Source organism: Mustelus asterias, chromosome 9 (assembly GCF_964213995.1).
Source record: "Mustelus asterias chromosome 9, sMusAst1.hap1.1, whole genome shotgun sequence".
In the NCBI taxonomy this organism is placed as follows: domain Eukaryota; kingdom Metazoa; phylum Chordata; class Chondrichthyes; order Carcharhiniformes; family Triakidae; genus Mustelus; species Mustelus asterias.
The window spans coordinates 66,981,194-67,000,524 of record NC_135809.1 but is presented as its reverse complement, the minus strand read 5'-3'; the positions used below and the strand labels follow the sequence as shown (position 1 = coordinate 67,000,524).

The following is a 19,331-nucleotide window of genomic DNA, read 5'->3' as shown; positions in this document are numbered from 1 at the left end:
TGATCTGCTCCTGCATCCCTCAAAATGTTAATTTGTTTACATATTTTGTTGGATGGGTACTTCTCCCTTTGAAACAAAACATCCAGAACCTTCAATAGCCTGATTTTCTTCACCAGTACTCAACTATCTTGAGATTTATCCCCCCTCACACTGATTCTGAAGGGGCACATTTCTCCAGCACCATGGCTACAGTTTTAATACCCATTTCATTTTCAGGTGCCTTCTTTCCTGTTACTGCAACAGTTACTTCAGTTTAATTTCCAACAATCTGCCCGACATGTCCACTTTGTTACAATGAAAACACTTAGGCCTCCAAATGCTACTTCCATCCATAGCAGCTTCCCATTTGATCTCAGGTGAAATTTTCTGACCATTCCCAACTGTTCCACTTCTTTTTTGACTATCTTCCTTCCTCATTCCCACCTTCTATCCTTTTCAGGTTTAAAAGGATAACAGAAAAAAAGTTTGGTTCTATGGATCATTTCATAGTCATCAGCTTGCTCTGCTGCCTGTCTTATCAGTTTTAATGTTTTGTTCCTCATCATTCACCCTAATAATCAGAGTAAGTGAATCTTTGTTTTCTCTATCTTTAACGCCCTTATCAAATGGTCAAAATTATTTTGGTTCACCCTCTCAAATCGAGTATGAGTTCAGGCTGTTTTCTTTATCCTAAAACTTCTGCCTGTATGTCTCAGGAACCAACTCTACTAAGCACTAAGGATAACTTTCTTTACTACATTGTAATCTACAGATATTTCTTCTGACAATAATTCATTTACTTCACTAACCCTACCTACCAGTCTACTTTAATGTCCAAATTTCTTGTGGCCATTTCATCTGTTTAACTCTCTTTTCAAAAGAAATAAAGAATTCTTCCACATCCTTTTCCTCAAATGTTGGTAGACCTTTAAATATTTCTCTGCTAGGTTCATGTCTAAAACTACACTCTTCATCAACCTGCTCTGGTCTCTGTTTGCCAGCATTTTAAGCAAAACTTCTTCCTTTGCTTAATTGGTAATTAATTTCAATTACCAATGATGTGGTAATTGAAATTAATTCTTTCAATTACCACATCAAGTTTTCTCAGTTCCATTTCTCTTTCTCTTTTTCCTTTTCCTGCATTTCTAATTGTTTAATTTGTAATTGAATTTTAGCTCATTCAGTGTCCTCACTTTTTGGAGAACTTGGTCTATCTGATAACCTTTGCAATTTTAAATATTTCATTAGACTTTTAACAATGTCAGCTTTCCTTACCCCTGCAGGTAATCCCAACACCAATTTATCTGCCAATTCAGTTAACTTACTTTTGGTTACTTTCTGTAAACCAGCCAGGGTTACATCTTCCAGAAAGCCTTAGAAATTTCCAACACCATTTTGGATTCTAAACGTGTACAATATACCCCACAGTAATTGCAGTTCCTGTATCGAGTACTTCAGTACCCTTCTTAAACTTTTTAAGGATTCACAGATCCCACCTTTTAACAATAAATCCCAGAACAGGTTTTATTATTCACCATCCACTAACTTGTTTTCCATGTTTCAAAACGTCCCAATGAATTACTGCTAATCAGCATCCAATAACTCTTTCTCCACATTTTCAAATCTTGTTCAACTTTTGGGTCTCTCTTCTTTTAAGTTCAGTTTTCCTAAGACATTTCTGTCCCAATTCTCTGGTTATCTGAACTGTATCTGGTTCTTTGCAAAGTCTGCCTCTTTGCAGCTCCCTTGTCCAGTGCAGCTTGCTTTTTTTAAACATGGTGAAGTTGAGAAATGTTCACTCCCCAACATCCTATTTTCAACTGCAAACAAAGTCAGCCGAAACTAAATTCAAACAGCCTTTCTACCTTAAAAATGCTCCCAGTTGCTAAGTAATGGTCACATGTTCCTTCCAACTTACTTACTTTTCACGCTGTAACTCTGAGCATAATAGAGGTACTGTTGAATTGGGCAAAGCCCTATGCATACAAATATCTTTGTCTAGCAATAATTCAATTGTAGGTTTTACCTTTGCCTTTCCTTCCACAGTAACATTAAATTGAAACCAATTAAAATTATACCTTATTTCCAATGTTTACCAATACAAACATAAATCCCTTAAAACTACCTTGGTTTTTCTAACTGGGCATATTAGGGTTGTTGGAATTATCGGGGTTCTGGGGGACATCATGGTTATTTGGGTTCTGGGTGATATAGTGTTTTGGGTCTGGCGTTATTGAGGTTTGTGTACATTGACGTATGTGATGACGTGCATAGAATTATTCAATGAAGTTCGGAAGTGATTTTGCTGACCGTTTTGCAGTTGTGTTGTGTAGATTCTTGTTGGGTAGGCCAATTTGATCTTGAATATTTTTGATGTGTTTCCTTCCCTTAGGAATCGATGAAGATCGCAATACAACACCGAGATCGACCTTTGCAGGCTCTCTGCCTGCTCTGCTTTGCTGACATTCATCGACATTGCATTGATGCTGTGGTAAGCTGGAGGAGGCAGTGGCCACGGACGAGTAATCTTGAGGCCCTGGCTAATGCTCTGGGGATATTAGTTGAAAACCCAGCAGGGCAGCTGGTTTTTAATACTGGAATTGAAGGCTGGTCACTGTAACTCTGCTGCTGCATTCTGGGAGTCAGATTTGGTTCTCATATTTTGGGGGGGATGTGAGGGTCACTGACAGGCCCATTGCTATTTGCTGTTAGTGTAGGTGTATCCACTGTTAAAGACCAGTTCAGAACCTCCAAGGTATTTTATGAAGTTAGCCTAGACCCTAAACTTTTGATTTTGGCATTAGGGCGAGCATAAGGTATGATTCAATTGACCCACTAGGAAGCTTTTATTTAAAAAAAAACTATTTAAGAACACGGTTAGAATATAACAAAAAGAATTAGCATAACTTTTACCAATTAAAATACTTAAACATGACAAAGTATAATTCTACTGAATTTCCCCCTGTGGAACAGTCTAGAACAAGAGGTGATAGATATGAGTGAGAGGCGGTAGGTTCAAATCTGAGATGAGGAGAAGCTACTTCTCGGAGGGTTGTGAATCTGTGGAACTCAATGCCCCAGAGTGCAGTGGAGGCAGAACCATCAACAGATTTAAGAAAGAGATAGATATGTTTCTGATGAAAAGTGAGATAAAGGGCGATGGGGAGCAGGCAGGAAAGTGGAGTTGAGACCTGGATAAGATCAGCCATGATCATATTAAATTGTTAAATGGCGGAGCGGGCTTGATGGGCTAAATTGCCTACTCCCACTCCTAATTCCTATGTTCCTGTGTTTATTTCAACTTTGCAGTATCCCCCACAGACATGAATCTCTTTTGAACCAGTTAGCACAGAACCCAAAGATGCTTGTGTATTTTTTCCAGCCTTCTGACACTTCTGGAGTGTGATCCAGACAGACCTGTCTTCTAATTCTCATGCAACAACTTCCAGAGAAAGCCCCACACCCAGACAGTAGAATCTCAGAGAAAAAGGCTTATTTCTTGGCAGATTCCAGTCTCCACTTTGGACAAAGCAAGAGATACAGAGAAAGCAATGTCTCTCTAACTATCCCAAAAGCAGATGGCCTTGAATTCTCTGTGAAAACTTAGCCCCACCCTGTCATATTACCCTACCTGTCAATCAACCCAATCAAGCCTACTATGCAACATCCCTGGGAAAACACAAAACAACAGAACCCTGCATTAATTCAGATCAAAACAAACAATGCATCAATAAAGATCAATAATACAGTACTACTGGATCCAAACAAAATGGCTTAAATAAAATGGAACGGATGAGTAAACACATTCAGCATAGAAACATAACTAAAATGCAATTCTTTAATTTCCTAAGGGGGGAAGTGTGATAATGCCAGCATCATCACACTTCCCCCCTTAGGAAAAAATGAACCATCAATATTCAAAGATGGCTTCATTTTCCAAAATCTCTGGTTTCACACTATTAGTACTCTGATATGTAATACATTAAAAAAAATTAAAACATGCAAACATAACATTAGTATAGTCCATTTCAGTCCTTCTCTTCCATCATTGAACATTCCTCCTCCTTTCATCATGCTGCCTCCTCTTTCCTTTCCAAAATCCTCCTTCAGTCCTTAATCATGCTTTGATTCCAAGTCCAAATTTAATTTTGTAGTTATGATCATACATTAGCTCTGGTAATGTCTTTATAGAGCCAGGCAGGATCAGGAGGCATGCCATGGTGGCACAGTGGTTAGCACTGCTGCCTCACAGTGCCAGGGACCCGGGTTCAATTCCAGCCTCGGGTCACTGTCTGGGTGGGTTTCCTCCGGGTGCTCTGGTTTCTTCCCACAGTCCAAAGATGTGCAGGTTTGGTTGATTGGCTATGGTAAATTGCCATGTAGTGACAGGGGGATTAGGACTGTAAATATGTGGGGTTACGGGGATGGGACGTGGGTGGGATTGTTGTTGATGCAGGCTCAATGGACCAAATGGCCTCCTTCTGCACTGTAGATTCTATAATATTACATTGGATGAAAACTGGCTTTTTTTTTACTTTCCTTTGCTGAGTCTAACCAGGTCTTTTGATTGTCAAAGTCCCAAAATCTGAAATTGAAATAATCTTCTCCCAGAGGATTGAATTGCTCACAAACCATGTCAAAGAGAGCCTATTCCTTGACATAATATCTCAACTTCATATGTGTATGGTCAGGACCATTCAGAAAAGGCATTTTATCTTTGTCCCCTTTCTTATTAAATGGTCTTAGTTCCTCTACCAGGCAGTCCAACTCCTTTGTTTGTTCTGGATCTTCACCATCACTTTCTGCACACTCTTCGACAAAGACTTAACTTGTAGATTGTCTTCCCTGCTGTCAGAACCTATTGCAACCATGGTTCCAGAGATCACCTTGGCAGTTACGCTGCTGTGACAACCATTGTAAGTTACTCGAACACCAGCTGTGAACAGTAATGTTTCACTGGGTATCCACATCTGTGCAAACTGAACAGATTCAATACCCTAGCAGTTCATTTCAAATGAAGGTACAGTTTCAGCAAACAGTCTCACTTCACCCCATTATCTTTTTCTTTGATTTGCAGTAGGATGGGGCAGCATGATGACACAGTGGTTAGCACTGCTGCCTCACAGCACTAGGGACCTGGGTTCGATTCCCGGCTTGGGTCACTGTTGTGCAGAGTTTGCACTTTCTCCCCATGTCTGTGTGGGTTTCTTCCCGATGCTCTGGCTTCCTCCCATATTCTGAAAGATGTGCTGGTTAGGTGCATTGGCCACGCTAAATTCTCCCTCAATGTGGTGCCAGAGTGTGGTGGCTAGGAGATTTTCATGGTAGCTTCATTGCCGTGTTATTATAAGTCTACTCGTGATATTAATAAGTAAACTTAAAATACTTCTGCTCCTCAATCTCCATCTTGAGATCACAGATGATTATTGAGTCATCTATATTTTCCTTTGCATAGAGGATGAGTTATTTTTAACAATCCTGCAATTTATGTTCAGGTAATTTGAACAACTCAGGAATTGGTTCAACTCGGTCAACATCTCTAGAATCTGCCTCCCCTCCTGCTCACTTTTCATATTCGCATCATTGTCCAGTGACTGGTTCTCCTCCTCCACCTTCACCAGTTTTATATGATTAATTGAGACTTTCAGCTGCGATATCTCAGCCTGAGCAAATATCAACATCCCCTTCTGAACCTATGCCAATTTAAGAGGATTAAGTCGACACAGATATTGCTCAATTGGAAAAGCATTTTCTATAATTACCTCATTCACAATTATTTCACTCCTTCCCAGCTTATTCCCACATGTATCTTCATGTAATTTTGATAATTGTTTCAGGTCATTTCGATTTTCCTCCGGAAGGTCACTCAATAATATATTCTAATTTCAGATAACTTCCTTATTATCCAATTTAATATGAGGATGATCAAATTCAGAATCATCTGGATTTGGGTTCTTCACTAACCACTAACAGATCCTTCTTCTTCTTTCCTTCCCTATCAAAACATTGGACCCGATTTTACCATTTTGATTCTAAGTGCTGAATCTGGGAATGTTTCAGATCCGACTTTTAGACCCGTTCTCCAGCGTCCCCCATATGCACACTGCCTGAAAAAAAAATCAGTGATTCTGAATCGCGCTGTAGAAGCCTCTCAGCAGGGCTTATCGCGCCTGAAATGCTGCTGCTCGGAGTTTTCAACTGCGCATGTGCAGTTTTAAAAAAAAGAAAAATGCTCCCTTGCCACATCGCTCCCAGGCCTGATAATGCCTCCCCCCTGACCCCACAGACATTGCCCCACCCCCACAACATAATCGTCCCCCTTATCCCCCCCGCTACCCAGACCGATCGCAGAGTGGCAGTGGACCCCCCCTTTCCCCCCACCGATTGCCCCCCCCCCCCCCCCACCGATCTGAGTCAGAGAGCCGCCGGAAGCTCTGAACTTACCTCCTCACAAGCTGGAGCGCCCGAATCGGACCTTTGCGGACCATGTCAGTTTCACGCCAAATCTGGATGGGCGAACACGGCGGTAAAGGGGGAAGTGCCGGTAAGTTTGGACGTCCAGTCCATTAAGTCAATTTAAATGCATGCAAATGCATTTAAATTGACATCGCATCCATTTCGGGCGCGGTCCAGATGTTGGCCATTTTCGGCAATTGGTAAGGGGGGAATCGGCGCGGATGACGCTACTTGCCTCATGCCCGACTTTACCAAGTTTTCGGGCTGAAAATGGGCGCAACTTGATGGTAAATCGGGCCCATTGTGTGTGCATATTCACATGACACACTGAGCTTTCCTTCTATCTGGTGTTTCAATCAAATAATTCACCTCACTCAATTTCCTTTTAATCTGATAAGGCCACTAAACCTTGCTTTTAAATGTTCACCGACCATTGGTAATGTTATGAAGCGGAGGTTGATTCCCTCTCTGAAAACTAACACCAAAACACCCAGAGAGGAGTACCTCGCCTCATAATCTGTAAATAGTGTGCATGAAGTGGTGTGAACTGTTCTTCAGCAACTTCTAATGGTTAAATACAAAATAAATCCCTGACACTCACTAAAATCAACATGTAAAAATTTATTAATGTAAGGGACTGAGGAAAATTTGTGGGGAAGACAGTTACCAGTGTTCTTTGTCCCTGGTGGGCTCCAGTGTCCTGTTTGCCGGGTGGGTGCTGTGAACAGGATGCTGTTGGTTGAGTGATGTGGGCTGGGCCAATGGGATTGCTCTGGGGGCGGGAGGAAAAAAAAAGGCGCCAGGAAGTGAAGCAGTGCAGAGAGAGAGGCAGAGCTGGAGAGGCAGAGCTGGAGAGGCAGAGCTGGAGAGGCAGAGCTGGAGAGAGAGAGCTTTTTCCAGGCAGGGAGAATTCGGTTTGGAGTGAGAGGCAGCCAGGCGTTCCCCTGCCTGTTCTTTTCATTACTGCCGAGGAGGACAGCATTCAGCGCACTCGACCTACGTTGCTGCACGGATAGCTCGCGGCACCTCTGCCTCCTGCGGCATCATCTTCCACACGTGTGTCTCTTCTGGACTGTGTGTGGGTGTCGTGGGTAACTGGTGGGGACTATACAGTCCAACTGGAACAGTATCTACGAATGTGTTACAGAGGATGAGTTTCTCCATATGTGCACCAACGGTTATAGATCAGAGCTCACTGTTTTATGTCTGTTAATGATATGTGTTATTAAATTTATTTTTGATATTCCGACTTACAGTACTGACATTTATGGGTAAACAGGGAATTAGCCAAATCAACATCAACCGCTAGGAATTCGGGATCCTGTTGATTGAATATTTAAATAGTAGCCCCATATAGTGGTCAGCAGGGGTTACATTTTTGGAGGCACCGCTGGGATCATTCCTGTTTACCCATAAGGTCAAATATATTTTTTTCCCCCGTCAGTCAGTAACAGTTAACCCAGTAATTACAACAGGAAAAGTTTTACAGTGTTAGTAGCTCACTTAAGACAATGTATTTTTCACAGGCTGCTGACTGGAGCCGCCAAAAGAACATCAGTCTTTCTCGTGGCATATTACTGAGCAATGTGCCAATAGATACTCGTGAGGAGACCATTGCTAGGGTCTTAAATACAGTGAAAGTCTTTGGTCGCACCAAGATTTGTGGTCGCCGTGGGGATTCTACTGGCACACAGTTGTTCATACTAGTGGAGACTAGCATTGATTTAACCCCTGATACTGTACCTCCAGATGTAGGTATTGAAGGAGAAGTTGGGCCATGGGCTGTGCATACGGTAGAAAGCTTGGACAAACAGGATGTGCTGTTCCTGAAGAGGATGCTTTCCATACAAAGCTGTTGTTACTACTACAACAGGAAGGCAAGTCAATGAAGGATTTTCAGGCCATAGTATCAGAAAATCAAGCTCCCAAAGTGGATGTGAACATGGATTTAGTGACTGCTATTGGCAAACTGGTGGACAAGTGCAACCAAGTGTCTACCGATGGGCCTAGCTACAGAAAGCTGAGACTGTTTTCAGGACTGAAACCTGTACCCCCAGGTGAGGAAGAATACGATGTCTGGATGGAGCAGGCTACCCAGATGATCAATGAGTGGCAATGCACTGATGCTGCCAAGAGACAGCGTATAGTGGAGAGTTTAAAAGGGCCTGCTGCTGACATCGTTTGATTTTTGAAAGTTAGCACTCCCACTGCTACGGCCACCAATTATTTATCTGCTCTGGACACAGCTTATGGCACCACAGAGAGTGGAGCCGACATCTTGGCCAAGTTCAGACACACATACCAGGATGAAGGAGAAAAACTCTCTGCTTTTCTATATCGCCTTGACAAACTTCTCCATCGTGCTCTTCTTCAGGGAGGAATTACGGCTGCAGACATGAATCGAGCTCGGCTGGAACAGCTAGTCAAGGGTGCACTCACTCGAGACATGGTTGCTCTGTGTGTAAGGATGAGCCACACCCTGGACAAACCCCCTTCCTTCTTCCAGCTGATGCGGGAGGTAAGAGAGGAGGAAAATTTGATTAGCGCCAGAGAAGGGGTGAAAGCTACTGCCACCGCAGCCACCGCCAGTGTACCGCAGTCTGAGTTGAACAGCCTACGAAATGAGGGAAGGGAACTGACTTCTCAGGTGGCCAGACTGTTGAGCGCCGTTCCAGTTACCCCTACATCTGAAAGTACGACAGCAAGGACTGGGTCCGTACAGCAAGCGCCGGAAGCTGCTGTTCAGGACGCGTCGCCCCGAGTGAAAATGTCCAAACCACTGCCAGCAGGAATCTTTTGCTACAGGTGTGGGCAAGATGGGCATACAAGGAGAGAGTGCAAAGAACTCGAGCATCTGAAGAAAGTGAATCAGAAGCTGATCAAAGCAAGCAGACAGCAGGGAAACTTCTCAGGAGCCATGTGAAGGAACGGTGCTTGGTTCCGTGTGAAATACGTTCCACCCACTGTCCACCCCCAGCAAGGCTCAAAACAGTTACCTGCAGGATTAGTGGGGCCCATCTCTGGTGTACCTGTGCAAATAGAAGGAGTTTATGCAAGAGCTTTGCTTGACAGTGGCTCCCAAGTAACCATTTTGTATCGCAACTTCTACGACACCTACCTGAAACACTTACCTCTCCAGCCACTTAAAGAGCTGGAAATATGGGGTTTAAGCTCTCACCAATACCCATATGATGGCTACCTGTCCATACAACTCGAGTTCACTGCCGCTGTAACCGGAGTGCCGCAGACAGTTGACACTTTGGCCTTAGTATGTCCTGACCCTGTGAAAGATAACAACATTGCCGTGCTGGTGGGGACAAATACCCGGCTGGTGAGAGAGTTGGTGGAGTCCTGTAAAGAACAGGCGGGAGAACGCTTCTTGGGTACTTTGACCATACACCCTGTCCTCCGAGAAGCTTATGCAACACTCACCCAGTCTGAAACCACAGAAGGGGTAGACAAGCATGGTACTGTGTGGTTTACCCAGCACAAGCCAATCACCTTGCAACCAGGACAAGTGTTTAAAGTCACTGGCCTCCCAAAGATTCCTGGTGATTTCACAGACCAGCTAGCACTGGTAGATCAGCCTATTGACACTTTTTCCCCTGAAGAGTTGTGGGTGAGGCCTGAGGTTCATCTTGCATCAGTTGTTTCCAGCAGACGCATTACTGTGACTGTGAAGAACCTGTCATCCAGAGAAATCTCCTTGAAACGTGGGACTCCAGTAGCCCATACTTTTCCAGTAGCCCCTGTTTCTCTGCCGAGGGCACAGTGTGCGGATAAAGCTGCAATCGAACTGACCCCTTCCTCTTTTGATTTTGGAGCCTCTCCTATGCCAGAGGAGGCAAGGAGGCATCTCTGTGAGAGAATGATGGAGAGGAAAGAGGTTTTCTCTCAGCACGAGTAGGTTGTTCTAAAAGCACCAGACATGAAATAAGACTGAAGGATGCAAGGCCCTTCCGAGAGAGGTCATGTCGCTTGTCGCCTGCTGACTTTGAGGATGTGCGCCAGCACCTACGGGAACTACAAAGCCATGGCATCATCTCTGAATCGCGTAGTCCCTACGCATCGCCAATAGTAGTCGTACGCAAGAAGTCAGGGAAGGTACGAATGTGCGTGGACTACCGAACCCTTAACCTTCGAACAATACCGGACCAGTACACTGTCCCAAGGATAGAAGACGCTCTTCACTGCTTGTCTGGGAGTAAATGGTTCACAGTCCTCGACCTGAGGAGCGGGTACTATCAAATACCCATGAGTGAGGCTGACAAGGAGAAGACCGCTTTTATCTGCCCGTTGGGTTTTTATCAGTTCGAACGCATGCCTCAGGGAATGTCCGGAGCACCGGCCACTTTTCAGAGAGTCATGGAACGTACTGTCGGCGACATGAACTTTCTGGAGGTGTTGGTGTACCTGGATGATCTCATTGTGTTTGGACGAACCCTCGAAGAACACGAGGAGCGGTTGCTCAAAGTGCTTGACCGGCTCCAAGAAGAAGGTCTGAAGCTGTCGCTTGACAAGTGCCAGTTTGGCAGGACTTCTGTCACCTACGTTGGACATGTAGTGTCGCAGGACGGAATAGCGACGGACCCATCCAAGGTAGAGGCTGTTGTCTCCTGGCCAAGACCCCAAACGGTGACAGAGCTCAGATCCTTCCTTGGATTTTGTGGCTACTATCGCCGCTTTGTCAAGGACTTCTCCAAACTCTGCCGTCCCCTCAACGGACTCCTTCAAGGATATCCTCCCCGTCACCGCTCCAAGGGGAGTCAGAGTGCAAACTCACCTGACAAGACTTACTTCAAGCCTTCTGAACCCTTTGGCTCTCGGTGGAGTGAGCAATGCGAACATGCTTTCCAAGGACTCAAGACCCGGCTCACCAAAGCCCCTGCATTGGCGTTCGCAGATCCACAGAAGCCTTACATTCTGCACGTGGATGCTAGCCTGGACGGACTAGGTGGTGTCTTATACCAAGAGCATGATGATGGTCTACGCCCAGTTGCATTCATCAGCAGAAGTCTCTCGCCATCTGAGAAAAACTATCCAGCACACAAACTGGAGTTTTTAGCTCTCAAGTGGGCTATTGTGGATAATCTACATGACTATCTTTACGGAGCTACTGTACAAGTCAGAACGGACAACAATCCCCTGACCTACGTCACAACGTCAGCTAAACTGAATGCCACTGGTCATCGTTGTCTCTCAGCACTGTCCACCTACAACTTTAGCCTTAAGTATAGACCAGGCCGGCATAACCTTGACGCAGACTCGTTGTCTCGATGTCCACATGACAGCATGACACCAGATGATGAATGGCAAGAAATCCCAGTTCCAGGAGTGCGGGCTCTTTGTCAGACTGTGTCGAGTAGCACACGAGCAGGACACTCCTATCCATGTGTGATCGAACAAATAGGGGCTCATGTGTCTGCAGTTCCCAAGGCTTTCTGTCATACCGTTGCAGTAGTAGCTGATCAGCTGCCCACTTTCAGTCCAGCAGAGCTTCAAGCTGCTCAGAAAAGCGACCCGTGTATAGGAGAAATATGGCTAGCTGTCAATCAGAAGGCACCGGCAAGTCAAATACAGACAAACCATCCTGATCTTACACTTCTGAAACGAGAGTGGGGGAAGTGGTCAATCGAGCAGGGTCTGCTTTACAGGACAGTCAAACAGTCTGACCTACGCTTACGGTGACAGCTTGTGCTCCCCAAGCAGTTCCACCGTATGATTCTGAAGTCACTGCATGACAACAATGGACATCTGGGATTTGACAAGACCTATGCACTCGTCTGTGACAGATTCTTCTGGCCCCGCATGAAGCTAGACGTAGAGACATACTGCAAGACATGTGAATGCTGCATTAAGAGAAAGACTCTGCCACAGAGAGCAGCACCACTTTCCCCCAAAGTTCAGGTCCTATGGATCTTGTATGCATTGACTTTCTCTCCATAGAACCTGATTCCCGCAATGTGTGCAATGAGTTGGTAGTCACTGACCACTTCACTCGGTATGCACAAGCATTCCCAACCAAGGATCAGAGAGCCATAACGGTTGCCAGAACTCTATGGGAGAAATACTTCATTCACTACGGCCTACCAACTCGCATACATTCAGACCAGGGTCAGGCTTTTGAAAGCCAGTTGGTGAGAGAGATGTTGACCATGTTGGGTGTGAGGAAATCAAGAACTTCACCATACCACCCACAAGGTGACCCTCAACCAGAGAGGTTCAATAGAACCCTGTTGAACATGCTAGGAACTCTTGAGCCCAGTCAAAAGTCCAAATGGAGTCAGCACATTGCACATCTGGTTCACGCGTACAACTGTACCCCAAATGAAGCTACCGGGTATTCACCCTACTTTTTAATGTTCGGGAGGGAAGCCAGACTTCCTGTGGACATTTGCTTTGGCGTGTCAGCGGATGGGACCTCAACAACTTCCCACTTGCAGTATGTGTCTAAGATGAAGAAAGAGCTGCAAGCAGCCTATCAGTTGGCCCAAGCCACTTCCGCTAAAATGAACCAAAGTAACAAGGAGAGGTATGACCAGAGAGTGCGCTACCATTGCTTGAAGCCTGGGGATAGAGTCCTCATTCGAAACCTTGGCCTGAAAGGGAAACAGAAGCTTGCTGATCGGTGGAGTGCAAATCCTTATGTGGTTGAGAGTCAAATGTCTAAAGCCTGCAGATGGTTCAGGACCCATTAAGGTCATGCACCGAAATCATATTTTGCCCCTGGGACAAGAGGTCCAATTGAGCACTGAGGTTGACTCAAAGCCTACTCCCTCTCCAAGAGCCCTCGGGCGCAGAAAAGCAAAAGAAAGGAATCAAACTCCTGAGGTTCACAAAGATGACTCCGCAGCTGATGTGCCCCTGGGAGATCAAAACTCTTCAGACTCAGAGTCAGAGTATGGACATTACCCAGAGGACTTGATCATTGACAATCCGGAGGGAATCTGTGAACAACCGGAACAGGATGTCATGCCTACAGAGTCCAATCCCCCCACAAATGCTACAGAAGTGACAGAAGTCGCAGCGAGCTCAGAATCTTCAGAAGGGCTACCTGTTGTGATAGAAGAGGTAGTAACTGAGCAAAGGGAAGTAGAATCAGACAGTTCTGTTGAGGGCACTTACACTACAGACACATCTAACATAGCCAATCCAGAACCAGAGATAAGGAGATCACAGAGAGAGAGAAAGCCAGCAGACCGTTTCCATTATACAAAGCTGGGAGAGCCGTGTGCAAAGTCTGTAGTAGTAGGACATACAAGTGTTTACTCAGCTACGCCACCCACTATGCATTTTCCTGAACACTGCAATAGTTGTCATACATGGTGGTGTAACTCCTTTGCTCAGTGCTCGTCATGTATAAATAAGGTACCACTCTTTGCACCCACTATTGTACCAGTCATCACACTATAAGGTACATGGTGTAATTGGTTAACTGGGTCCTATGTCATGTACTTCAGCATGGGGGCATGCTGTATTTTTGGTGGGGGGAGAATGTAAGGGACTGAGGAAAATTTGTGGGGAAGACATTTACCAGTGTTCTTTGTCCCTGGTGGGCTTCAGTGTCCTGTTTGCCGGGTGGGTGCTGTGAACAGGATGCTGTTGGTTGAGTGACGTGGGCTGGGCCAATGGGATTGCTCTGGGGGCGGGAGGAAAAAAAAAGGCGCCAGGAAGTGAAGCAGTGAAGAGAGAGTGGCAGAGCTGAAGGTGCAGAGCTGGAGAGGCAGAGCTGGAGAGGCAGAGCTGGAGAGGCAGAGCTGGAGAGGCAGAGCTGAAGAGAGAGAGCTTTTTCCAGGCAGTGAGAATTTGGTTTGGAGTGAGAGTCAGCCAGGCGTTCCCCTGCCTGTTCTTTTCATTACTGCCGAGGAGGACAGCATTCAGCGCACTCGACCTACGTTGCTGCACGGATAGCTCGCGGCACCTCTGCCTCCTGCGGCATCATCTTCCACACGTGTGTCTCTCCTGGACTGTGGGTGTCGTGAGTAACTGGTGGGGACTATACAGTCCAACTGGATCAGTATCTACGAATGTGTTACAGAGGATGAGTTTCCCCATATGTGCACCAACGGTTATAGATCAGAGCTCACTGTTTTATGTCTGTTAATGATATGTGTTATTAAATTTATTTTTGATATTCCGACTTACAGTACTGACATTTATGGGTAAACTGGGAATTAGCCAAATCAACATCAACCGCTAGGAATTCGGGATCCTGTTGATTGAATATTTAAATAGTAGCCCCATATAGTGGTCAGCAGGGGGTTACATTTATCTAACAGTAGACTTCAGTAAAGCCTTTGACAAGGTCTCTCATGGCAGACTGGTACAGAAGGTGAAGTAGCATGGGATCAGAGGTGAGCTGGCAAGATGGATACAGAACTGGCTCAGTCATGGAAGGCAGAGGGTAGCAGTGGAAGGGTGCGTTTCTGAATGGGGGGCTCGGTGCTGGGATCTTTGCTGTTCGTAGCATATATAAATGATTTGGAGGAAAGTGTGACTAGTTTGATTAGTAAATTTGCAGACGATACAAAGGTTGGTGGAATTGCAGATAGCAATGAGGACCGTCAGAGGATATATCAGGATATAGATTGATTGGAGACTTGGGCAGAGAGATGGCAGATGGAGTTTAACCCAGACAGAAAAAGCATCGCCTTTAAAAAGGACCATGCAATGCTTTCTCCCTAGAATTTTACAATTTTACAAACATCAATCTACAATTACTCTACCCAAGTTTGCAACAGTAGCAAGACTAATACTTGATTCCTATGAGCAAAACTATGAATATTTGATTTATTATCTGCTTCCTGTTTCATCATATGCTGTGCTGCTTTTAAATGCAGTCTAGCCAACTCACCAGATCTATTTAATCTCTCCCTAAAGTTTGACACACAGTCCAATAATGTAGTCTCAGAACGCTGACTCGCCAACTTCTCTTTGATCAATTTAAGTGGTCCTCTTACCACCAAAGGTTGGCTCTATTCTCTTTCAACAGATGCTGTCAGACCTCATAGAATCATACAGCGCAGAAGAGGCCGTTCGGCCCATTGAGTCTGCACCGACACATTAGAAATACCTGAACTCCTAATCCCATCTGCCAGCACTTGACCCATAGCCCTGCATGTTATGATGTGCCAAGTGCTCATCTAGATACTCTTTAAAGGATGTGAGGGAAACCCACCTCTATCATCCTCCCAGGCAGCACATTTCAAAACGTCAACACCCTCTGGGTAAAAAAGTTTTTCCCTCACAAACCTAAACCTGATCCCCCTCATTTTGAAACTATGTCCCCTTGTGACTGACCCTTCAACTAAGGGGAACAGCTGCTTCTTATCCACTCTGTCCATGTCCCTCATAATCTTGTCCACCTCGATCGGGTCGCCCCTCAGTCTTCTCTGTTCCAAGAAAAACAACTGAAGCCTACCCAACCTCTCTTCATAACTTAAATATTCCATCCCAGGCAGCATCCTGGTGAATCTCCTCTGCACCCCCTCCAGTGCAATCACATCCTTCCGATAATGTGGCGACCAGAACTACACACAGTATTCTAGCTGTGGTCTCAAAGTTCTTTACAAGTCCAACATGACTTCCCTGCTTTTGTAATCTATGCCTCGATTGATAAAGTCAAGCGTCCCATATGCCTCTTTCACCACCCTACTAACTTGCGCTTCCGCCTTCAGAGAGCTGTGGACAAATACGCTAAAGTCCCTTTGTTCCACAGAACCTCCTAGTGTCCTACCATTCATTGAGTACTTTCTTGTCAAATTACTCCTTCCAAAGTGTATCACCTCACACATTTCAGGGTTAAATTCCATCTGTCACTTACCTGCCCATTTGACTATTCCGTCTATATCTTTTTGTCGCCCAAGACATTCCGCCTCAGTGTTAACCACCCGGCCAATCTTTGTGTCACCCACAAACTTACTAATTGTACCCCCCACATAGTCATCGATATCATTTATATAAATGACGAGTATAAAAAGGGGACCCCAACACAGATCCATGTCGTACGCCACTGGACACTGGCTTCCAGCCTTCCATCATCACCCTCTGTCTCCAACAACCGAGCCAATTTTGAATCCACTTCTTAAAAATACCCTGTATCCTATGTGAATTTAGCTTCTTTACAAGTCTCCCATGTGACCTTGTCAAAGGCTTTGCTGAAATCCATATAAACTACATCAACTGCACTATCCTCATCTACACACCTGGTCATCTCCTCAAGAAATTTAATCAAATTTATTAGGCTTGATCTCCCTCTGACGAAGTCATGCTGACTATCCCTGTGTAAATAGATGCTCTCCTTTGGAAATTTCTCCAATAATTTCCCTGCCACTGACGTGAGACTCACTGGTCTGTAGTTCTCTGGTTTATCTCTACAATGTGGAGGCGCTTCAAGGTAGGTGAACTTGGAGCGTGGATTGGTACTTGGGACTACGATGTTATGGCCATTACGGAGACATGGTTAGAACAGGGACAGGAATGGTTGTTGGAAGTTCCGGGGTATAGATGTTTCAGTAAGAGTAGGGAAGGTGGTAAAAGAGGTGGAGGAGTAGCATTGTTAATTAAGGATAGTTTAACGGCTGCAGAAAGGCTGTTCGAGGGGGATCTGCCTACTGAGGTAATATGGGCTGAAGTTAGAAAGAGGAAAGGAACGGTCATGTTGCTAGGAGTTTTCTATAGGCCCCCGAATAGTAATAGAGATGTGGAGGAAGAAATTGCAAAGCAGATTATGGATAGGTGTGGAGGTCACAGGGTAGTTGTCATGGGTGACTTTAACTTTCCAAATATTGATTGGAACCTTCATAGGTCGAATAGTTCGGATGGGGCAGTTTTGTACAGTGTGTGCAGGAGGGTTTCCTGACAATATGTGAATAGGCCGACAAGAGGTGGGGCCACATTGGACTTGGTACTGGGTAATGAACCAGGCCAAGTGTTAGATTTGTTTGTGGGAGAGCACATTGGAGATAGTGACCACAATTCGGTGTCTTTCATTATTGCAATGGAGAGGGATAGGGCCGTATGGCGGGGCAAGGTTTATAATTGAGGGAGGGGTAATTATGATGCGATTAGGCAAGAATTAGGGAGCATAAGGTGGGAACAGAAACTGTCAGGGAAAGGCACAAATGAAAAGTGGACCTTGTTCAAGGAACAAATACTACATGTCCTTGATAGGCATGTCCCTGTCAGGCAGGGAGGAAATGGCCGAGTGAGGGAACCATGGTTCACAAAAGAGGTTGAATGGCTTGTCAAGAGGAAAAAGGAAGCATATGTAAGGATGAGAAAACAAGGTTCAGTTGGGTCGCTTGAGGGTTACAAGATAGGAGGGAATGAGCGAAAAAAAGGGCTTAGGAGAGCGAGGAGGGGGCATGAGAAGTCCTTGGCGGGTCGGATCAAGGAAAACCCCAAGGATTTTTACTCTTATGTGAGAAATAAAAGAATGACCAGGGTGAGGTTAGGACAGGAGTGGGAACTTGTGCATGGAGTCAGAAGAGATAGGAGAGGCGATGAATGAATACGTTTTTTCAGTGAAGAAGAAGGGGTAGGGCCATTTTTTTTCAGGATGAGAGTGTGATAGGCTGGAGGAGGTAGATAGAAACATAGAAACATAGAAAACTACAGCACAAAACAGGCCATTCGGCCCCACAAGTTGTGACGAAGATACCCCTACCTTTTAGGCCTACCTATAACCCTCCATCCTATTAAGTCCTATGCACTCATCCAGGAGTCTCTTAAAAGACCCGATTGAGTTTGCCTCCACCACCACTGACGGCAGCCGATTCCACCCGCCCACCACCCTCTGTGTGAAAAACTTCCCCCCAACATTTCCCCTGTACCTACCCCCCAGCACCTTAAACCTGTGTCCTCTCGTAGCAGCCATTTCCACCCTGGGAAAAAGCCTCTGAGAGTCCACCCGATCTATGCCTCTCAACATCTTATATACCTCTATTAGGTCTCCTCTCATCCTACGTCTCTCCAAGGAGAAAAGACCGAGCTCCCTCAGCCTATCCTCATAAGGCATGCCACTCAATCCAGGCAATATCCTTGTAAATCTCCTCTGCACCCTTTCAATCTTTTCCACATCCTTCCTGTAATGAGGCGACCACAGTACTCCAAGTGGGGTCTGACGAGGGTCTTATATAGCTGCATCATTATCCCCGGACTCCGAAACTCAATCCCTCGATTGATAAAGGCCAGCATACCATACGCCTTCTTAACCACCTCCTCCACCTGCTTCCCTGTGACCTCCACACCTATCCATAATCTGCTTTGCAATTTCTTCCTCCACATCTCTATTACTATTTGGGGGCCTATAGAAAACTCCTAACAACGTGACCGCTCCTTTCCTATTTCTAACTTCAGCCCATATTACCTCCACCTACATTTTCAATTTTAGAGTCCTGCGGACCCGGACCCCAAGGTCCTTCTGATCCTCTACCGTACTAAGAGTCTTTCCCCTTATATTGTACTCCTTCATCCCATTCAACCTGCCAAAATGGACCACTGCGCATTTATCTGGGTTGAAGTCCATCTGCCACTTGTCCGCCCAGTCTTGCATCCTATCTATGTCCCTCTGTAACTTCTGACATCCCTCCAGACTATCCACAACCCTACCAACCTTTGTGTTGTCGGCAAACTTACCAACCCATCCCTCCACTTCCTCATCCAGGTCATTTATGAAAATGACAAACAGCAATGGTCCCAGAACAGATCCCTGGGGCACACCACTGGTGACTGACCTCCAATTAGAAAAAGACCCATCTTTACACACACTCTGCCTCCTTTGGGCAAGCCAGTTCTGGATCTACAGGGCAGCAGCCGCTTGGATCCCATGCCCTCTCACTTTTTCTAGAAGCCTTGCATGGGGGACCTTATCGAATGCCTTGCTAAAATCCATA

The 19,331-nt window shown here is 45.3% G+C and overlaps 1 protein-coding gene across 4 annotated transcripts in view; it reads left to right on the top strand.

Moving 5' to 3' along the window:
• The window catches only part of rapsn (receptor-associated protein of the synapse, 43kD), a 129,759-nt gene that overhangs the window by 15,331 nt on the left and 95,097 nt on the right, over positions 1-19,331 (top strand). For all 4 annotated transcript variants that reach the window (XM_078220312.1, XM_078220311.1, XM_078220310.1 and 1 more), the window contains one exon: positions 2,372-2,470. In XM_078220312.1, the coding sequence (XP_078076438.1) occupies positions 2,372-2,470 (99 nt within the window). The remainder of the gene's footprint in view (positions 1-2,371; positions 2,471-19,331) is intronic.